Source organism: Cydia strobilella, chromosome 13, assembly GCF_947568885.1.
Source record: "Cydia strobilella chromosome 13, ilCydStro3.1, whole genome shotgun sequence".
In the NCBI taxonomy this organism is placed as follows: Eukaryota; Metazoa; Arthropoda; class Insecta; order Lepidoptera; family Tortricidae; genus Cydia; species Cydia strobilella.
The window spans coordinates 6,383,258-6,402,796 of NC_086053.1; the positions used below are offsets into that span (position 1 = coordinate 6,383,258).

The 19,539-nt window shown below is 37.6% G+C and overlaps 2 protein-coding genes across 2 annotated transcripts in view; both read left to right on the forward strand.

The window, feature by feature from the left end:
• Window positions 1-408: 408 nt before the first annotated feature.
• LOC134746366 (MORN repeat-containing protein 4-like) lies at window positions 409-3,478 on the forward strand. The gene is made up of 2 exons (XM_063680736.1): window positions 409-562; window positions 3,097-3,478. The coding sequence occupies exons 1-2, from the start codon at window positions 412-414 to the stop codon at window positions 3,462-3,464; spliced, it is 519 nt and encodes a 172-aa protein (XP_063536806.1). The 5' UTR covers window positions 409-411; the 3' UTR covers window positions 3,465-3,478.
• A 4,161-nt stretch (window positions 3,479-7,639) lies between these two features.
• Window positions 7,640-19,539, forward strand: part of LOC134746571 (integrin beta-nu-like) — a 32,545-nt gene continuing 20,645 nt past the window's right edge. The window contains exons 1-2 of the mRNA XM_063680990.1: window positions 7,640-7,956; window positions 16,428-16,563. Of these exons, the coding sequence (XP_063537060.1) occupies window positions 7,887-7,956; window positions 16,428-16,563 (206 nt within the window). The 5' untranslated portion in view covers window positions 7,640-7,886. The remainder of the gene's footprint in view (window positions 7,957-16,427; window positions 16,564-19,539) is intronic.

Here is a 19,539-nt window from a genome sequence, read left to right on the forward strand (position 1 = left end):
CATTTTTTATTGGGAGAAATTAGGATTTCGTATTTGTTCCGCCCAAAATGAGGAGCTCTTAGAATGAACGAAATCTAACGAATAAAGAAATATAACAAAACATAAAAAAATACCCAAGACCCAAAGTGTAATAGGTACTTACATGGTAGGTACTCTGGTTTTAATAAAGTCTGAATGGGATGTACCTACGTAATTGGTACCTAACTGCCTAGTTTTAAGTTAGTTGGTTAAAATTAAGTACACAATAGTTTCAAATAACAATTTTATCCCCGAGATCAGTCCCTTAATAGGGTGAAATGGGTATTACTTAATTAACAAGGTTAAAATAAAAATAAAAATTGAGAATAAAACGTTCCCTACGTGAATACCTTTCACGTACCTATTTAAATATTTTTCCCTTCAGCAGCAAACATGACTGACGAAGTAGAGCCTGAAGAACAAAAAAAGGCAGTGAAAGAAATCGTAGTGGTGTTCGACGAGGGGACCTTCGTGCACGAAACTGGAGACACCTACGGGGGCTCCTTCGAGGCCAGGAAGAAGGACAGGTTCCTGAAGATGAACGGTAAGTAGAGCCAAAAGAAGCCAGTGAAAGAAATCGCAGTGCACAGTGGTGATACTGGTGTTCGACGAGAGGACCTTCGTGCACGAAACTGGAGACACCTACGGGGGCTCCTTCGAGGCCAGGAAGAAGGACAGGTTCCTGAAGATGAACGGTAAGTAGAGCCAAAAGAAGCCAGTGAAAGAAATCGCAGTGCACAGTGGTGATACTGGTGTTCGACGAGAGGACCTTCGTGCACGAAACTGGAGACACCTACGGGGGCTCCTTCGAGGCCAGGAAGAAGGACAGGTTCCTGAAGATGAACGGTAAGTAGAGCCAAAAGAAGCCAGTGAAAGAAATCGCAGTGCACAGTGGTGTTCGACGAGAGAACCTTCGTGCACGAAACTGGGGACACCTACAGGGGCTCTTTCGAGGCCAGGAAGGACAGGTTCCTGAAGATGAACGGTAAGTAGAGCCAAAAGAAATCGCAGTGCACAGTGGTGTTCGACGAGAGGACCTTCGTGCACGAAACTGGGGACACCTACGGGGGCTCCTTCGAGGCCAGGAAGAAGGACAGGTTCCGGAAGATGAAAGGTAAGTAGAGCCAAAAGAAGCCAGTGAAAGAAATCGCAGTGCACAGTGGTGATACTGGTGTTCGACGAGAGGACCTTCGTGCACGAAACTGGGGACACCTACGGGGGCTCCTTCGAGGCCAGGAAGAAGGACAGGTTCCGGAAGATGAAAGGTAAGTAGAGTCAAAAGAAGCCAGTGAAAGAAATCGCAGTGCGCAGTGGGGTTCGGCGAGAGGACCTTCGTGCACGAATCTGGAGACACCTACGAAGGCTCTTTCGAGGCGAGGAAGGACAGGTTCTTGAAGATGAACGGTGAGGAACTAGGACGGTTAATTACAGGTGAAATAGACTGAGAGACTGCCGGCCAACAGAAAATCCCGTCTTTGGCCAGGCGTGTTTCGTGCACCTACGAGGAGTCTTTCGAAGCGAGGAATGGTGAAATAAGCACTTTAATATTTAGTATGTTCCTACTAATAGTACCTAGACAGGAGCTAACGGTAGTAACGGTCAATTGAACCCATCAAAGGAAATCACCTTGCTACACCAACAGCACGTCTAAAACGACGAGGTAAAGAAATTATGTGTTTTACTCGATTACGTCTTGTTTAATCAAAGTATTATTACTTAAGGTTAGGTACCTACTAGGTTTGCTATGGTTTATATTTTATGTGGTATTGTGGTTCTCTTCATAAGTACTTCCAAAAAATTTTTTATCATTGAAATTTAATTATACTTAAATCAAATAGGAGTACCCCATATTTTTCGGCAAAATAAAATTGTCCATGGGTTAAAAGAATATTATACTTGGTAAAATCGTAACCTTTTAGAAACAGGCATTACTGAAGCGTCCGATTAATAACAAAAAACTTCTAACAGGGTTACAATACTTTTCCGAACCAATATTGTATTTATAACTCAACAAGGTCCATTTTACACCAGGTAATTCTAGGAAAATAAGAGCTCGTCAAAGTAACTCCCGATTTGTCTCTTATCCAGAGTTAATGGTCCGTGCCATCATTCCGAAACGTTCACGCTCTAATTGTACGGTAGGTATGTATCCATTGTACGTTCGGCCCACGGAAATGAGGGATTATGTATTACTTTGTCATATTAAATAAAATCACGTGCCAATAAGCATAGCATAGTCCTTGGGAATATGAATTTACAACGACACGGTTCTAATAAGTTGGTACCTAAGTGGAATAGGTACTTAAATTGCCTATATCTACGCGAGTTGATATAATTATCTCCTACATTGTTTAATCGTGGTCCTGGGACGTTACTCATAAACGCGTTACTGTCCTGAATTAGCTATGAATCGTTTGTTTTTATCTGTCATTTTGACTTATGTATTTGTAAGAAAGGGATAAAACATAATTTAACTAAATCAGGCCAGTCAAGTTTTATGAATAAGGGGTTATTCTCTATTAGGCACACAGAGCCACACTGCTTTCTTGTCTTGGAGTCCACTTGAGAGTTGGCAATTAATGGAGTACTTGTGCAGTTAAAGCTCTGATACCACTATTTACTACCTCACTAATTGTCACTATCTTTACCTGATCTTTGGTGGTAATTCATGAATTTACATCGCCTTTATTGTTTAAATATTCTTGTTGCATCTCTTTCTTTATTATTGCTACCAAACAAAGAGACGTAAGTAGAGCTTTTAGCTTTGCGGTAATCGGGTAAAAAGAAGATACAATTTCACACCCATTATAAAAACTTTTTTTTTTGTGAAATAGGAGGCAAACGAGCAGACGGATCACCTGATGGTAAGCGATTACCGCCGCCCATGGACACCCGCAACACCAGAGGGGTTGTAAGTGCGTTGCCGGCCTTTAAGATGGAGTACGCTCTTTTCTTGCAGGTTTGAAGGTCGTATCGGTCCTGAAATACCATAACTTCCGTGTTGTGTATGCGACTACCAAGTGACTACTGAGTAGGCTTATTGTTTGTGACAGTCAGGTCAAAGCTCGATGTTTTTAGGTCCCGGCGTCTACACTACAGCAGAAGGTGATGTGTACACCGGCGCCTGGGAAGGCGACCGCCTCGTCGGCGACGATGTTACCATCACTTACACCGACGGCTCCAAATATGAGGGACCATTCAAAGAGTGGAGCTACAACGGTAGAGGCAAATACTCATATCCTGATGGCACGGTGTTGAATACGGATTTTGTTGAAAACTGTCCTGTAAAAGAGATGCTGCTGACAGATCCGAACGGCCATGTTTGGTTGGGACGTGCAGACGTCGGGTTTGGACGGCTGGATCCTTGGAATCACTTCTATCAGGGGTTAGAGAGACCGAGTGAGAAATCACAGAGTAGCCAGGACAGGGCTGTTCAAAATAATTAGAAAAACAACTGACAATACGGAATTTTTTTCATACTTACCAAACTATCAAACGTTGACATACCTTCTAAGTTCCAGAAGCTTAAGTTTTATTGTTGAATTTGGAAGGAACCGTGTCTTATTTAATAAAAGTTACAATTAATTTTAAAATAAAACCTTTATAAGGGCCTCTGGGACTCAGGAGACTATGAAGGCTTCTTACGCGGATAATGTTTTGACGCGCATCAGTTAACTGCTTCGTGTATATTTGAAGAAGGTTGCTGCTACTCACTATTGTACGCTACTTTGCTGTGTAATAGTTACTTCCCTTCAAATTATATTATTTTAACTAAGTATGAAATCTTATTTCCTTTCATAACAGTTTAAAAGTCTTCCCTCCTGTTTTTTCTATAAATAAAAGTTGATTGGAGCATCTATTTCAAACCTGCTCATCTTTTAAGTACTTTCGGATATCGCACTTGCCAACACTACAAAAGAAATTGCTCAAATTATTCAAGTAAACATCTACACTAACTCGCTAACTGTGGTTATTCATCTACTTGTGCTCGTCGCTCGACGCTGTGGCTAGCCACAAACAGTTTTTACGAGTTGATAGGAAACCACATACCGTAAAACGGGGTGGCTTTCAAATGCAGGGGCGACTTTGAAATTTTAGTTCTTAAGCCATCAATCTATTTTTGGGGTTCCCAAATGGTAAAAACGGAACCCTATTGCTAAGACTCCGCTGTCCGTCTGTCTGTCACCAGGCTGTATTTCATGAACCGTGATAGCTAGGCAGTTGAAATTTTCACAGATGATGTGTATTTCTGTTGCCACTATAACAAAATACTAAAAAGTACAGAACCCTCTGTGGGCGAGTCCGACTCGCACTTGTCCGGTTTTTTTATGCGAGATATTTTACAGTACGTAAACATCAATATATAGTAATCTAACTAGTTACAAGAACAGCTTCAGTAAATAATGAATAATGGTAATTTTATGGCCGTTTTAAAACTATCAAAGTAACCCCAAAGGTTCCTAAAGCCACCCTGTTTTACGGTACCATAAAATCATCAAATTTTCCCTTAAAAGGTATAAAATAAAAGCACGTGCTACGATATTAATTTGGTATTCGATTACTATATGGGTATAGTTATAATATTAGCTATCAGTCGTTCGCAAGAATCCGCTTCCGCTGCCAATTCAGTCACATCAATTTTCATTCGTCTTCAGTGATAATAAAGCTTAAGGGATCTAATTATACTGGTTTGCACCTAACATAACGTCGAACGTAAATCACTAAATAGCACCAATGCGTTTGTGTAAACAAAATAGTCACTTAGTAAGACGCACCTTGCACGCTAACTGTTAGACGTGAGTGACACTTCACTTTTGAACTCACTTACGGTAAAGTGGGTATGCTCGGTGGCAGTGGTATTTTAAGGGCCGACTTCGTACCTACATGGTATTGTTAATTTACAAAACTTGTTTGGGTTAGTAACCGTGAATTTGAGAGAATATTATCACGTTGTATAGGAAGTGGTTTGATTCATGTTTTAATTGCACAAAGGATGGCTTTAAAATAAATAATTGGCATTTAATATATACTAAATACCTACATTTAATAATTTGACATGGGGACAAAATCTTAAATATTATTTCAAATTTACAGGATTAGGAGGTCGATTCTGTTTAAACATTTGATAATGGTTTTCATTTCATTTTGATACGACCTTGAGTTGCGGCATTCATCAGGCATCCCATGCGCAAAAATAAGCGATTGAGCCTAATGAGAGGACTTAATGTCTCTTAGAAAACATATTCGAAAAGTCGAAGTGAACGCAATATACAGGGTGCCTAGTAATTAATGCATTAAGTAAGGTGCTAGCTATTAAAAAAGACAGAAAAGTTCGATTGCTTCGATTATCTCGAAAACCATAAAACTTTTACTAGACCTATAAGTGCATTTTCTGGACCAGCCTAAGGTGTTCTGTCGGTGGTTGGAAGGTTATCCATTAATTACTGGGCACCCTGTATATTAGACGTAAATCAAAACGTTAAAAGTAACTAATACTACGTAGTAAAGTCCCGTTCATTATTGAATACGTAATGTGTGAAAACCGTGAAAGGTTAAATCAATAAATCTTTAAACACTACGCTACTTTTTTGTAGGTCTAACATTTTCCTTTAAGTTAAAACTTTCCAAATTAATAAATTCTATCTTATTTGTGGCATTCATATAACCATGTATGGTCACGCCGCCTAATAATAGTATCTTGTAGATATAAAATTAAATCTATGCGATGCCGCACTGAGTAGGCTGCGCAAACTTTTTGCGTGCCCAAATCTAGCGTGCAATTTGCATCACTAAATATAAAGGACATGCCCGCCCACGGACACATCTTTGAGATCTTTGACCAAACATAATGTTAAGGCTTTAGTTAACGAACGTTTGTTTCGCTTTGTTATTTCGGCCTCGAGTGTACGCCCACAACCCACCAAAATATCAAGACCTCTAACTTTTCCGCCATTTCCCCTTCAGAGCAACAGGTGCTTTAGAAGGCGGTGGGAGAGGCGGTCCAACTTATGCTGGTTTCCAAATAATGAACATTTGTGGAACTAGGAGTGGTTTTGATGCGTGTTCCGAAGTCGTGTATCTTGCAGGGTAACGCAGCGTTGTATTAATAACGTCGAAGAACGACAGGGAATTAATAGCGACGCGTTAGATGGAAAATGATTAGCTTTTAAACTAACTTTAGGTTTACGACGCCTGTATCTGGGTCGAAATAAGTTTCAAGGAAATTATTTTATTAGCGTTGCAAAAGACACTTGAATAGTTGTCCTGTTGTGTAGAAATTTCGTCATGTTTATGAATGACTTGTGTGGTGTCTCATACGTAACTAATTTATGTACCTAGTACTTGCATCTGGTATACTCATTTACTTAGGTATATACCTACAGATGTAGTTATGAATGTAACTATCGCTCATGACTACAATATGTATAGGTATACAAAGATACATTATGTATACAAAAATACCTAAGTGGTATTTTTGAAACGATGGACGTATCAACACTATTATAGGTACACGTCCAAATTGCTAAGATGATCCTGTGATTAATTGATAAGTATGTGTGTCTGTTTTGGGAAATAAAATAAAATTGACAGTCAGCGAAGGTCTCCGTTATAGCTTGGGAAAAAATGTTTGCTTATGTCCGGATGTTCTCGTCTACAGGTCGCATTTTTCACCGATTCTCGAGAAATATTGTCAGCAGGTTCGATGATTCAGTTTTGGATTTTACCGGGGTCTACAGTCTACAGCTCACAGATCCACTAGCTAATGTATGTTTAAGTAGGTTTTTTTTATTAGCTCCTAAACTATACAATAGTTATTTGTGCAACAAGAGTGGAAAGTTGGTTTTTCTTGCGCGTGTTTATTTTGAGTCCCGAGAAAGCGAAAGATTCTAAGTTAGAATCTTGAGCGTAGCGAGGGACTCAAAAACACGAGATATAAAATAACTTTGCTCTCGTGTTGCACACATAATTTTTCACCTCAGTAGTGAGAACATATTAAAGGTTAAAATGTATTTCGAATTACACAGAATAATACAGAAACAAAAAAAAATTGTAATAAAAGTATGAAGTGGCAGTTCATGGCCTTCACTAAATTAAAAAGCTACTTTGTTTCACTCGCTGGAGTGAGGAATGTCGCACTTTACTCACTCCAGGGAGTGAAGAAAGTAGGCTTGTTCGAGCTGCTGAGGTGAAAAATTATATTACCTACGTAGGCAGCTAATAATTACTAAAGATGGTGCGGTCCTACAATATTCCCTAAAATAAATAACAAACGCAGTCTCATTTAGTTACACGACGCTACACTAACAACATGAATATTTATCTCCCCTTGTATCCCCTTGTTGTTAATCGGCCCGTCAAACCAAACACGCCCGGACAGCTGAAGCGTGAACTCATTACAGCGACAGACCTGAAACCATCTTATCGGCTCTTACAGTCAATTACAATGACATTACTACGAAGGGAACGAATACACAGTCGATATGTACAAAGTACTCTATCTGTACAAATAAAACCTTACAGGCGGATGACTCAACCAATGGTATAGGTACGCTACAAGGGCACAGATATTCTGGTGGAAGTCCTAATTCTAATTACATCCGAGATTTTAAAGTCGAAAGTGAATTCCTAAATGTTCGACGATAGGTTACTGTGTTTAGTCTTCAAACTGTGGAGTGAGCGCCCAACAAGTTGCCTAGAGTAGTGTGAGATGCCGCCGCGCGTAGACGCGAGCGAGTGCGCCGAGCGCGCTGCTCGCGCCCTTAATATCTCCTTATCAAGCCTTATCAAACCTTATCATTTACTCATCGCAAACGAACGATCGATTCAGCACACTCGCGAATATCCCGCTTAATATGTGAGATTTAATTATGATCATGATCAGGAATATTGTGTTTAATTTGTGTGTTTATATGTTATTGGAATACGCAAGTGGCCAAGGTAAGTTGATAAGAGTGATAAGCTTTCCTTTGCTGAAATTGGTACGTGATAACTGAAAACGTGTTAGGCGTGTTTGTTTAATGTGATATTGACATAGTTTAAAAACTAGTCAACTTTGTGTAACTTGTCTTTTGAACAAAAATCATTCACAATAATAAGTTCTGAAATTGTTAGGTACTAAGAATAGGTATATTCACGAAAACACGTGTTCAAATAAGCAGCGTCTTTAATCGGTTTTACAGGCTGAAATAAAACTCGTTCTTATCTACGTGGCTTCAAAAGGAGTGATTTATTTTACATCCATGTCTAAACTAAAATATACTAAAATAGACGTAGACGAGGCGCCACCACACCGCCACCTGCTACGGACATTACTTTACTAAGATAGGAGAAATGCTAATAGAGATTGACAGTGTTATTTATAAGTTTTAAGTGTAAAACTGAGGAAGGGCAATGTGCTCGGGTCGAAAGAATTCGATTTTCGCGTGTAAGGATGGTTAGCACCTATTTTAACACATAGGTACTTTGATGCCTAAAGAAATGTAAACTGTAAACATAAGATTTAGTTTAAATAGGTAATAGGTATATATGTATGATATAGAAGCAAAGTCAACCTAACTAAACACCTAAGATATAACTAGAAGGAGAGTCAACCTATTTAAGTTAACAACATCGAATTGTTTTCCTAAAACTGTATCTTCAGTAGAAGACACAGACACAGTTGTTGGATTACCGTTTTACAGTAGGTACGTAGGTAAATAAAATAAAAGTGGATATGGTTGGTTGGTTGGTTGGTGGATGGTTGCGTCTACATATAATATAGTCTATATGTGTGATGCATGTTTCATATTTAGGTATAGGTATAAAAAAACTACAATTATTTTATTCTATTGGTTCATTGATCTCAGAACTATAATTAATGAAATGTTTATATTAATATTATAAAATAGAGCCAGAAATGGTAAAAAAAACTTCGTCAATCAACCATCGGCTACCACCCAAAAGCTTCGTTAGAGACAGCAAAAATGGCAAGATCGGCACACCTAAGGCCCTTTTTTGTTTTATTCTTGAATACATATGTACTAAGGCGCGAACCACACCATATAGTTGTATAATCAATTTATGCCATAACCATTTTATATATCGATAATCAATTTAGCAATTAAAATTATCTCATAAAAAGCACAACATACATATTTTTTTAATTAATTGTATAATTTTGGAAATAACTTGCCCACTGATTAGGTAACAAAAGTAAGTACCTACCTACCCAAGTGAGGTGACTGAAACATAAATACAGTGCCAGAATAATACAGAATAAGTATGTCAAGCCGAACTCGAGATAAAAGTAGGACAGCGACCTATGGCCCGCCTATAAAATACACCAACTTTAGCAACTTTAGTTGACATTCGTAGTATATTCCTTTCCCATTTATATGTATGTATATAAATAATTTACTGCTTTAGGCAGATTTCTACGTATTAGGGTAGCCCACTTTTTGTACTTTTTTCCTGGCTGGATCACTTCTATTTAGGTAACTAATTTTTACAGGATGCAAATTATTAATATGAATCTGTGCGTTACCAAACGGTCACTGTATCCTCAATTAAATAGTCGTTACTATGGATGCGTATCTAATCATTTCGTGCAGCATCAACATCCTAATCTCAAACTATCCAGTTAGTTGACACCATCATTGAACTTCGATAGAGTCGATCCAAGCTAACTCTGCAGCGCGTTTGATAGCATAGACTTAGAGATAGAAAAAAAAAGTGTTATTTTAAACGTCATTTATAATTTCATAGATATTTCAAATTACAAATTCTTTATTTCTTTTAAAAGCTTTACAAATATTACAATGGCTGGTGTATCCTTTTGATGACATTTGATGTTTATGATAGTACTTCTATGTGTACTATTCGCTGCAGATTTATCTTAGTCTAACTCTATACAACATTGTCTGTCCCTGTAATTAAGTATATTTTGTTAACTAGACTACCTATTTTTTTTCGTATACCTGTACCTCCTTCTCTTCTGGATACCAATTAAAAATCGATTGAGACATTATTGAATTTGTCAAAATCGGCTCTATAGTTTTGACGCTACGGTACATGACATAAATTACATAACGTAGACTGCTAAAATGAATACTTTTCCCGTAGTCCAGTAAAAACAAAAGTCAGTAATACGAGACACGATAAACAGAACATCTGGCCAGTAACAATAATTAAAAAAGAATAACAAAATGAACAACAAACCTGTAATTGACGCATTTAATGAATCAATGGGCGTTATCACCCCGATCTAAGCCTTGTCCGAGCCGTATGGGGCACGTGTGATGTTTCAATAAATTATATCTAGATATGATACACATACATTTTTTTTATGGTTTTACACACGTAAGTCTCTTCTATTCCCAAAAGTTAAGGATAATGATGACTGAATATCTGATTTTGACTCATATTTCATATCGCCTAAGTATATAAATAAATTCCGACCTTCCGACGTATAAGTATATGTAGTTTGTGTTGTTATTGAAATTGAGGAAATTTGTTTCACCGATGTTATACTTGTACTATAAATCACTAATAGGTTCTGCCCGCGACTTTGTCTGCGTGGGATGATGATGATGATGATTGATAAAAGTATCCTTCGGCTTAGGACCTCAAACTATATTTTCATCACACTCGCTCAGTAAATGTGGAGTATTGCACGCAGGCTTAGCGGGAACTATAGAAAAAGCGTTTTCCCTAGGGAGTTATGAAGTTTCTAGTATTATAATTAACAGTTTTTTGTCTTTATATTTCATTTTTGTATCGCAAGTGTGATGAAAAACATTGTGTGTAACTCGGGGAGTAATAATATTGCAAACTATACTCTCGTTTGCAATATTTAACTTACGCCCCATGTTGCACAATGTACTATTAGTATGGATATATTAATTGATGTCATCTGAATTGGTAAATAAATTGTAAACTTTTGGCAATAACTTTCCCACGGCCAGGGCGTTTTAAGCGCGGAGAAGTAACCGTGGAAGTAACAGACAAACAGACAGTTTCTTTCGCATTTATACTATTAGTAGGGATATTATTAAATATGTATTCCGTACTACTTAATTTCTCTCATTGGTGAAGTAAAATTTGTATGTAGAAAGCCCCTAAAATTTTAAGAATTCAGAAGACAAAAAAAAATTAGCATCATATAAAAAAGATTACGCCTCCTAAATTTCGACGGTGTCGAAACAATTGTAGGTACAGTCATGTGTGAAAATACAGTGTGCATTCAACCGTCACGAAAATATGTAATGACGACCTAGTTGCACCGGTATTGAGCATTGATCATTGTTAAATTTATTTAAACTCTATTAAAACATTGCATTATTATTACATAGGTATGTAATATTTTACTTAATGCCAAATATTTACTCCATCAGTTACAAGTAACCCTTAGATCTGAGCAGAGTTGCAGGACTGATTGAGGGTTGTAAAGCTTACGAAAATAATAAAAACAAATAGTGGTTTTCATCACTACATACTCGTACCTAGAGCTCCAATTACCTGTCTTCGGTCTTGTCATTAATTTGGGACACCCATTTATTTACTTTTCTGAATAATTTATCGCTTTACACGATGTCGGCTCCTAATTCGTCAGCTCCCAATAAAACAACTTCGTTTTACCACCGTTTAGTCTGATTTAGTACTTATACTGACAATAAGTACTGGCAATGCCATGTTACTATGTGATGTTATTGATGTTTTATGGGTTTAACTGGTATTTTAGTACTTTAAACCTGGAACTGGACATTTTCAATAGGTATTCTTAATAATTTTTTAACCCTTTACCTACGGGGACTTTGAACACCCAGTCACCGCTCAATACGGGCATGTATTGGCGAGCTAATATTTCTTATTTCACGCTTACTATTAATCACTAAGAAATTGAAGAATTTTAAGTAACTATTAGCAATTCTCTCAAGATTAAGTTTTAAAGTATTAGTTTATTATATATGTAACACAACTAAATACTTAAATGATGATAATTACTGAAATATTGCAAAAAATCAATTACTTAAAATGTTGCATAGAAACAAATCTCTGCTACTGACGAAAAATAGTGATGTGCGCATATCGATACAACTGTCGATATTTCTGTAAGTACGGGATAGAAGCTCAGCAAGTTATGTTTTTAGTAAAAAAAATATTATATTCCAATTTTGTAACTTTTTGGACAAAGAAAATTCAAAAAACTAAAAATAACATTCAAAACACCCACACGTCTCACTCCTACAACAAGTCGATGAAATATAAAATAACACTAGGACGGCCATATTGAGTTCAATTATTTGCGCTTCTGCAATACGGGTGTCAACCCCAGTTGACAGCAAAAAACGGTAATTTTAAAAATATGTTTATGTCAGAGCCATCTACCGAAACATTATGATATTTTTTTTCTTTGCATCTATATTAATCCCAATGCATAATGTGACCGCTATTACCAAGACACGAGGTCTCGTTTCGATTTAAAAAAATATTGAACATGAACATATCTTCGATCAACTATACTGGTTGACACCCGTAGGTAAAGGGTTAAATTAAGCTTAGAATAAATTTAAAAGTGGAAAAATTACTGCCTCTCGCTCTGCCAACTGAGCCACCAAGACCTCATCCATCCATACTAATATTATAAATGCGAAAGTCTGTCTGTCTGTCTGTCTGTGTGTTCCCTCTTCACGCTTAAACCGCTGAATCGATTTAGATGAAATTTGGCATAGAGATAGGTTGAGTCCCTGAGAAGGACATAGGATAGTTTTTATCCCGAAAATCATCCCTTAAGAAAGTAAAAAGCGGGGTGGAATTGAGATAATTAATGAAGTGTCTGCTAATGTGTGTGCATAATATGCTCAAATTGAATAATTGCTATAAGACTTTCTCCCATTTTCCATTGCTTATTACACATACATATATACTGATAAAAGTAAACACAATGCCATCTGCTTGCATCGATAGTCGCCGATCGGTGACGTCAACGTCGCGCCACAGTTACTGGATCAATCTAAATCAGCCTTAACACCTCACCCCGCAACCTTACACGCCTACACTCGTAAATAACGGCTACGGAACGTAAACAATGTTACCACAACCACATGTACCACTTGCGGATATATTTTGTCTACTTATTTAAGTAGATTTTCCAAGAGCCCCCTATTAAGCATGCCAGTGATTATGCTTTCCCGAGCACATTTTATGGCCGTTAAAATATTGTTTGTATCGTATTAAAACGGATTTTTACTCCACTGGCGAAGGACGATAATTACCTGATCCATTTTCTTTTTCAATTGGTTTATCTGAATTTTATCACTAAAACTCACATTCACATCTCATGATATCTCAGTAATACATGTCTCTCACCTCCTAACCCTCTACTTATTGAACTGGCAATCTTTATTTTCTTACGAACCTCGCGCATACGTCGTCAGATATATGTCTGAGAACACCACAACCTATTTGGTGGTTGATTTTACTTCCGCGCGGACATCAAGTGGAGACGCGGCTAAAATAGAGAGTCCATATATAAACAGTCTAATTTAGAGAGAGGACACATTCCTTTGCCGCTCCATTGAAATGTTGAATTTGGTAGGGATTTATCTCATCGGCTTTACATATAAAACAGATCCATATGGCGGCGATGGACCTAAATTTCTGAAGATTAGAAAGTGTGTCTTGTAGTTTTAACTTCCTAGTTAAGTTACAACTAGGAATTAAATATCGCGCAGCCTAGCGAGCAAAAATATCGGACACAATTTTTTAAATATTTTTATAGAGCCTTCAAAAAGCTAATTTGTTATTTCTTTCAAAGATAATAATTAGTAAGAGTAAGTACATTTGATTTATGAAAAATTAAGATCCTCATCCCTTACAAATTAAACTGTCTGTTTGTGATAGTGCGCACTATCACAAACAAAGTTATGGTTTGTAGTCTTATAAAAACCGGCCAAGTGCGAGTCGGACTCGCGCACGAAGGGTTCCGTACCATTACACAAAACACGGCAATTAATAACGTTTGTTGTATGGGAGCCCCAGTTAAATATTTAAATTATTCTGTTTTTAGTATTTGTGGTTATAGCGGCAACAGAAATACATCATCTGTGAAAATTTCAACTGTCTACCACGGTTAATGAGATACAGCCCGGTGATAGACGGACAGACAGACAAACAAACGGAAGGACAGCTGAGTCTTAGTAATAGGATCCCGTTTTACTATTTCGGTACGGAACCCTAAAATGTTCAGTTCAGTGTTGTAGACTTGCAGTGTTTGCAATCGCATGGTTTTATTACAATATGATTCAATAATCACATCAATAATATGGATGGAACGCCATCTCATGTTTCCTTATGGATACCGTCATCATACCACTGTTACTGACTATTCCTAAACCTTATTGCAAAGGAATAAAGTCTACAAGTGGTCAGTGAAGAGTTATCTTGGTACTAGAAAGCCGACTTCGTTTACTTAAAATTAACGAGTGGACTTCGTGATTTACATTCGCAAACACATGCCGGAAAATGTAGGTCTACACATTAAATCTGTGGCGAGTTTTAGTACTTAGCTTGTGACGGACTAGAAGACAAAATTGGACTCTTATTAAGGTACAGTCTGCTATTTAAAATGTTGGACTTATAGAAATAAATTTACATGTACCTAATATCCAATATAAATAGTGGCAAATTTACATTTTTTTATACCACGTTGGTGGCAATCAAGCATACGGCCCGCCTGATGGTAAGCAGTTACCGTAGCCTATGGACGCCTGCAACACCAGAGATATTACATGCGCGTTGCCGACCCTTTAAAAACCTGCATGTACACTCCTTTTTTGACGAACCCCATACTGTAGCCCCTCGGGAAAACCTCAGCAGGAACTCAATCCACAGCCGAAGCGTCCGCGGGAGGAAATTTCTCTTAAACCACACAGTACCCGACCATTTAGGTTCTAGGGTGTGAGGATGAACATGTACTTATGTTCAATATGATAAGGTGCAGCAAACTCTTGGGCTATTTATTCAAAGATACGAGTACATAAAAGCAAAACCATTATGTAAGAAGGTGACATGAAATCAAAAACTATGCCGCACGGCTTTTGTTTCTTTAGTTATTTGATATCACTTAAATGAAACTGCAGATGCATTAAAAGTGCCATCACGATTTTGAAAACCTAAATCTGCCTATGAGATATTTTCGCGCGCCTGGATGTGGCATATAGTATATGTAGTCTGTACCTGTATCAGTGGTAGTTTATACCTCTCTCCTAGCGTCTAGTATCTTTGCCCCCTGACAAGTAAGTTAGATGGCATATGAATGGACTAGCTACTTTCCTATGCACTAATGCACTTCAGAGCCATTTCTCACGGATAGGATAGGACGTACGTATAGACTTATTTACATATAAGTCGCTTACTTTCGACAATGCTAGGTGTCTCCCTAAGGCCTAAGGTGTCCTTTGTGTGCGGATTTTATTCAATTCTACCTACAGTACGTACGCCGATTGACGAGCTTTTTCGTCTCTCGACATCGACAGTTTTCTATCTTCATTGAACGACGAACGTCTAATTCATGCATAAGTTGGTAATAAAAATCTAAGAATGCACACAGTTAATTTAATTATTCCAATAAGTAGCTTTAAAATCGAAAGTAACGATATCGCCACGCTGAGCATTAAGTATAGACCTCGCAATCTCGCTTTTAGTTTAAATTTGTATCTTCGTCAGCATTACCGCTTTACTTATAAATGGAACCAAAATATAATCAGTTATCATATATCAATCTACCAAGTGGGGACTGGTTCTGTAGCATACTTTCCAACTGTAATGCGATGCTTGAAAATGTGACCTAACTACTTATTTCTACGAATAAAAACGGGTGGGCTCTGCCGTTTTACCGTTTTACTCGAAGTTATGCATGATCGTCGTCATCGTTTGTTACTCTTATATATCCTACTCGTAGATAAGTACCACTCTACTAATAGGTACTTTGTTTTAAAAGGCACTAGACAGGCTATGAATCTGTATTTCCTATGCAAAAATACCTACTTATAAATTATGAATAGATTCGGGTCAATAACCAAGTCTCATTTGTTCATCCTATTCACACTTCTGGTCAGGTCTGTCTGTTCACCTAAATATTACTATTGTTCAGAAATATATTATACATACATGATTGGAAAACCCCATATCATTAAAATTGCAGATTTTCTCGTTCATGTTACATCGTTCATCGTCCACACCTTTAAGTGGCAATTTGTAATTGCTTACCGTCGGACGATTCGTCTACTCGTTTGCCTTCTATATCATTAAATAAATAAAACCTCATTACGACGACATAAGGTTCCCCGATGGCCAGTTAAGTGTTGGTAGGTTAGTACTAAGACACCGAAGCTGCTCTAAACCAAGCTTATCATGATTTTCTTTTACAGTGCCTCAACAAATACAGAACAAATTGGTCTGCATCGAGCATGATTCTTGCGGCGCGTGCCTATCCGCCGCCTCGCATTGTCGGTGGTGCGCGGACCCGTCTTTCAGCGCTGCTGCCAGATGTAACGATGAAGAGAGGTGAGTTAATTATTAATGAAAAGTTGTATTTAAGAAATACAGGGATGCATTTCCCTTGAGGGTATCATAGGAGCCGGAGGCACTGGTACTGGTAACTGCACTACTGGCAGATCATGCACACATTTGAATTATGCATTTTTTAAATGTTATCTTCCCTGGGGCCCAAGAATTGTATTTTAGATCTTATTTTATGTGAAAAAGTCCTTGTTTCGCTAACCTTAGGACGAACAGATAATATATATACGTACTTACCTACATAAAATCATCAACATCTGCTGCAGTTTGCAAACTCGTTTATTATTACAAATGCCAAAAGACTAATCTTAGTCAGAGTTAATAAGCTAAAGTGATGTAAAAACTATGAATAGTGTAGATATGTCTGCGGCCCAAAATTGTTGATGTTGTAAGTTCTCCACAAAAGGATTAACTACTAGAGATAATTCTATTAGATATGTTATAACGGTACCTCCATTTAGATAATGTGACCTTTCTGAAGCTTATGTCAATCCCTTGTTATCTTTACGAGTCTCTCGTATTAGGATAGGTTGATGATACGTCATGCATTTTTCTAACCACTGTATTATTTTATTATATTAGTACAAGTTACATTGCCTTGCACTAAATAGCAAATAAAACGGGTCAATTTGTATACGATCAGAGTAGTAGTAGTAGTAGTAGTAAATCACTTTATTGTACAAAACAAAAATTGTTAACATGAAATTCATATAAATTTAGGTACAAAGGCGAGCTTATCCCTATAAGGGATTTCTTCCAGCTAACCTGATATTAATAAAGAGAGTGTATTAATAAAAAATATTGTATGACCATAACTCAGTTATTTGTAATTCAATTATTTTTCAACTTCGCCCTGGGAAAAATCTCGCCATTAGCTTGATTTGTCAACCGACCTCAATATCTCATTTTAGTCATATTTTTGTTTTGTGGCAATTATCATCATTACTTAACATGTGCATATTTGGAAGTGACCGTTTATTGTTCTTCATTACGAACTCCGCATACAAGGCATAATGGCATTAACATTAATCAAATTACATTTTTTTCTTAGAATAAAATGTAGGTATACCCGGAAACACATCACTGTTTCCGGTATCTAGTATCCCACAAGTTTAAAGTAGTATCGTACTATAATAGTACCACTAGTACCACATGTATTAGTATCCCACAATTTGTAAATTAATAAAGGGTACCTACGTTTTATTCTAAGAAAAAAAAATGTAATTTGATTAATGTTAATGCCATTAAGCCTTGAATGCGGAGTTCGTTATGGAGAACTATAAACGATCACAACACACCATAATGCCACCATGGGCCACATCACTAGGGGTCATGGTCATGCAAATTAGCTTAATTAAAGAGGTCCTTCTATTTTTATTCTCAAACACTTAATTAAGTAGGTTTTTTCCGATGCCAAAGTATTAACACTATGTTTAATTAACTGATAATTCCATGCATGGTCTCGAACAGCAGGCGTCGACCGCACAGCAGGGGACTAATTACCAACAATAATGGTCAATTTGTTATTTAGTATTAAGCTTTTAACACGTTGCCTTTGCCGCGTTATCTTAGATGAAAAAGCTGTGAGATAAGAGTTATAAAAGGCGGGTCTTTTATTTATTTGATAGTTTGGTAGACGTTGCATTAGCGCATTCTTTGGGTCCGTCCGGTGCGGTGTGGTTGTGAGGTCCCGTTTTGTTCCCACGTTCGTCGGCCGATGTTCGCTGACATTCGGGCTCCATTAGTGATGGGAATCATTCCAGGGAATAATCCTCAAAAAATTGAAATAAAATCACAAATAATGTTCCTTTGTTTATATAAACTTTATTGCACAGTAAAAATATACAAAGTCTCTACCAGTTAACCTTTAGACCAAACATAGTTTTTAATTAGGTATTCTTAGTATAATTTATACTTTTATAGTGTTATGTATGCGATACCAAAATAAAATTCTATACAATAGTTATAGTAGGTACTTCTCGATATTTGGACATAAATGTCGTCCAAAAAGGCCATAACTCCCGTAAGTTCGATGCTAGCAGCGTGAATGATTACTGATTGTGACTTGGATGTTTTGGGTTTAGTGGATTTTCGTCGGGAACGTTCACGAGAATGGCACATCACTAAATTCGACTATCCAAAAAGGTCGCATCTCCCGTAACGTAACCACGATCAACGTGATTGATAAGTGGTCGTGTAGCTTAGACGCTTTAACTATTCGGTTTTCCGTGTCACCCTTGTGAGGTCAATCCTAGTCAGGGGCCCATTTTTCGAATGGTATTAAGCTGCTCAAGTGGTCATACTCACTAGGGCATGCCTGCGCAGTTTTGCCTGTACAGTTCAACTTCACAGGTAGAGCCGGTTATTAGGAAACTGCACAACCGAATACTACATACGCTCCTTTTTACCTGTCCAGTTACTCCACTTGAACTGTACCGGCAAAACTGCGCAGACATATAGTCTTCATCTTTTCAAATGATTTTTACGTTTAAGACGGTAATCTGTTAAACAAAAGCCATTGTCTCTTTTGTGTGAGCGGCCGGCCTTTATGTCTCATTGTGTGTTGGCGCCGCACGCGCCGTGGCACGCGCGTAAAAATCATTTGAGAAGATGAAGACTATAACTTAGTGTGTAATGGCCGGATTTTGACATATATTGTTATTGTCTATCATAGAAAGGAAACTTTTTCAATTGAACATTTATTAAACGAATAATATTAGTAAGAAGAATATTATCGAGAAATGGGTCGAGTTTCGTCGGGCATATCCACGGGAATAGGTACATCACTAGGCTCGATGGTCCAAAAATGCCCGATCTCCCGTAACCACGATCAGCGTGATTGATTATTGATTGTGCTGCTTACACGAATGACTCGGATGAGTAGTTTTCAATGGGTTTGTTCTAAACACCGTGGGCTCATCATTTCGTCATGAGCCTAATTTTTGTTTGTTTGTCCGTATC

Excerpts from the sequence above, each read along its gene's own strand:
- LOC134746366 (XM_063680736.1), top strand. The coding sequence starts at position 412 with ATGACTGACGAAGTAGAGCCTGAAGAACAAAAAAAGGCAGTGAAAGAA. Across the intron at positions 563-3,096 it reads CAGGTTCCTGAAGATGAACG|GTCCCGGCGTCTACACTACA; the intron begins GTAAGTAGAGCC and ends CGATGTTTTTAG.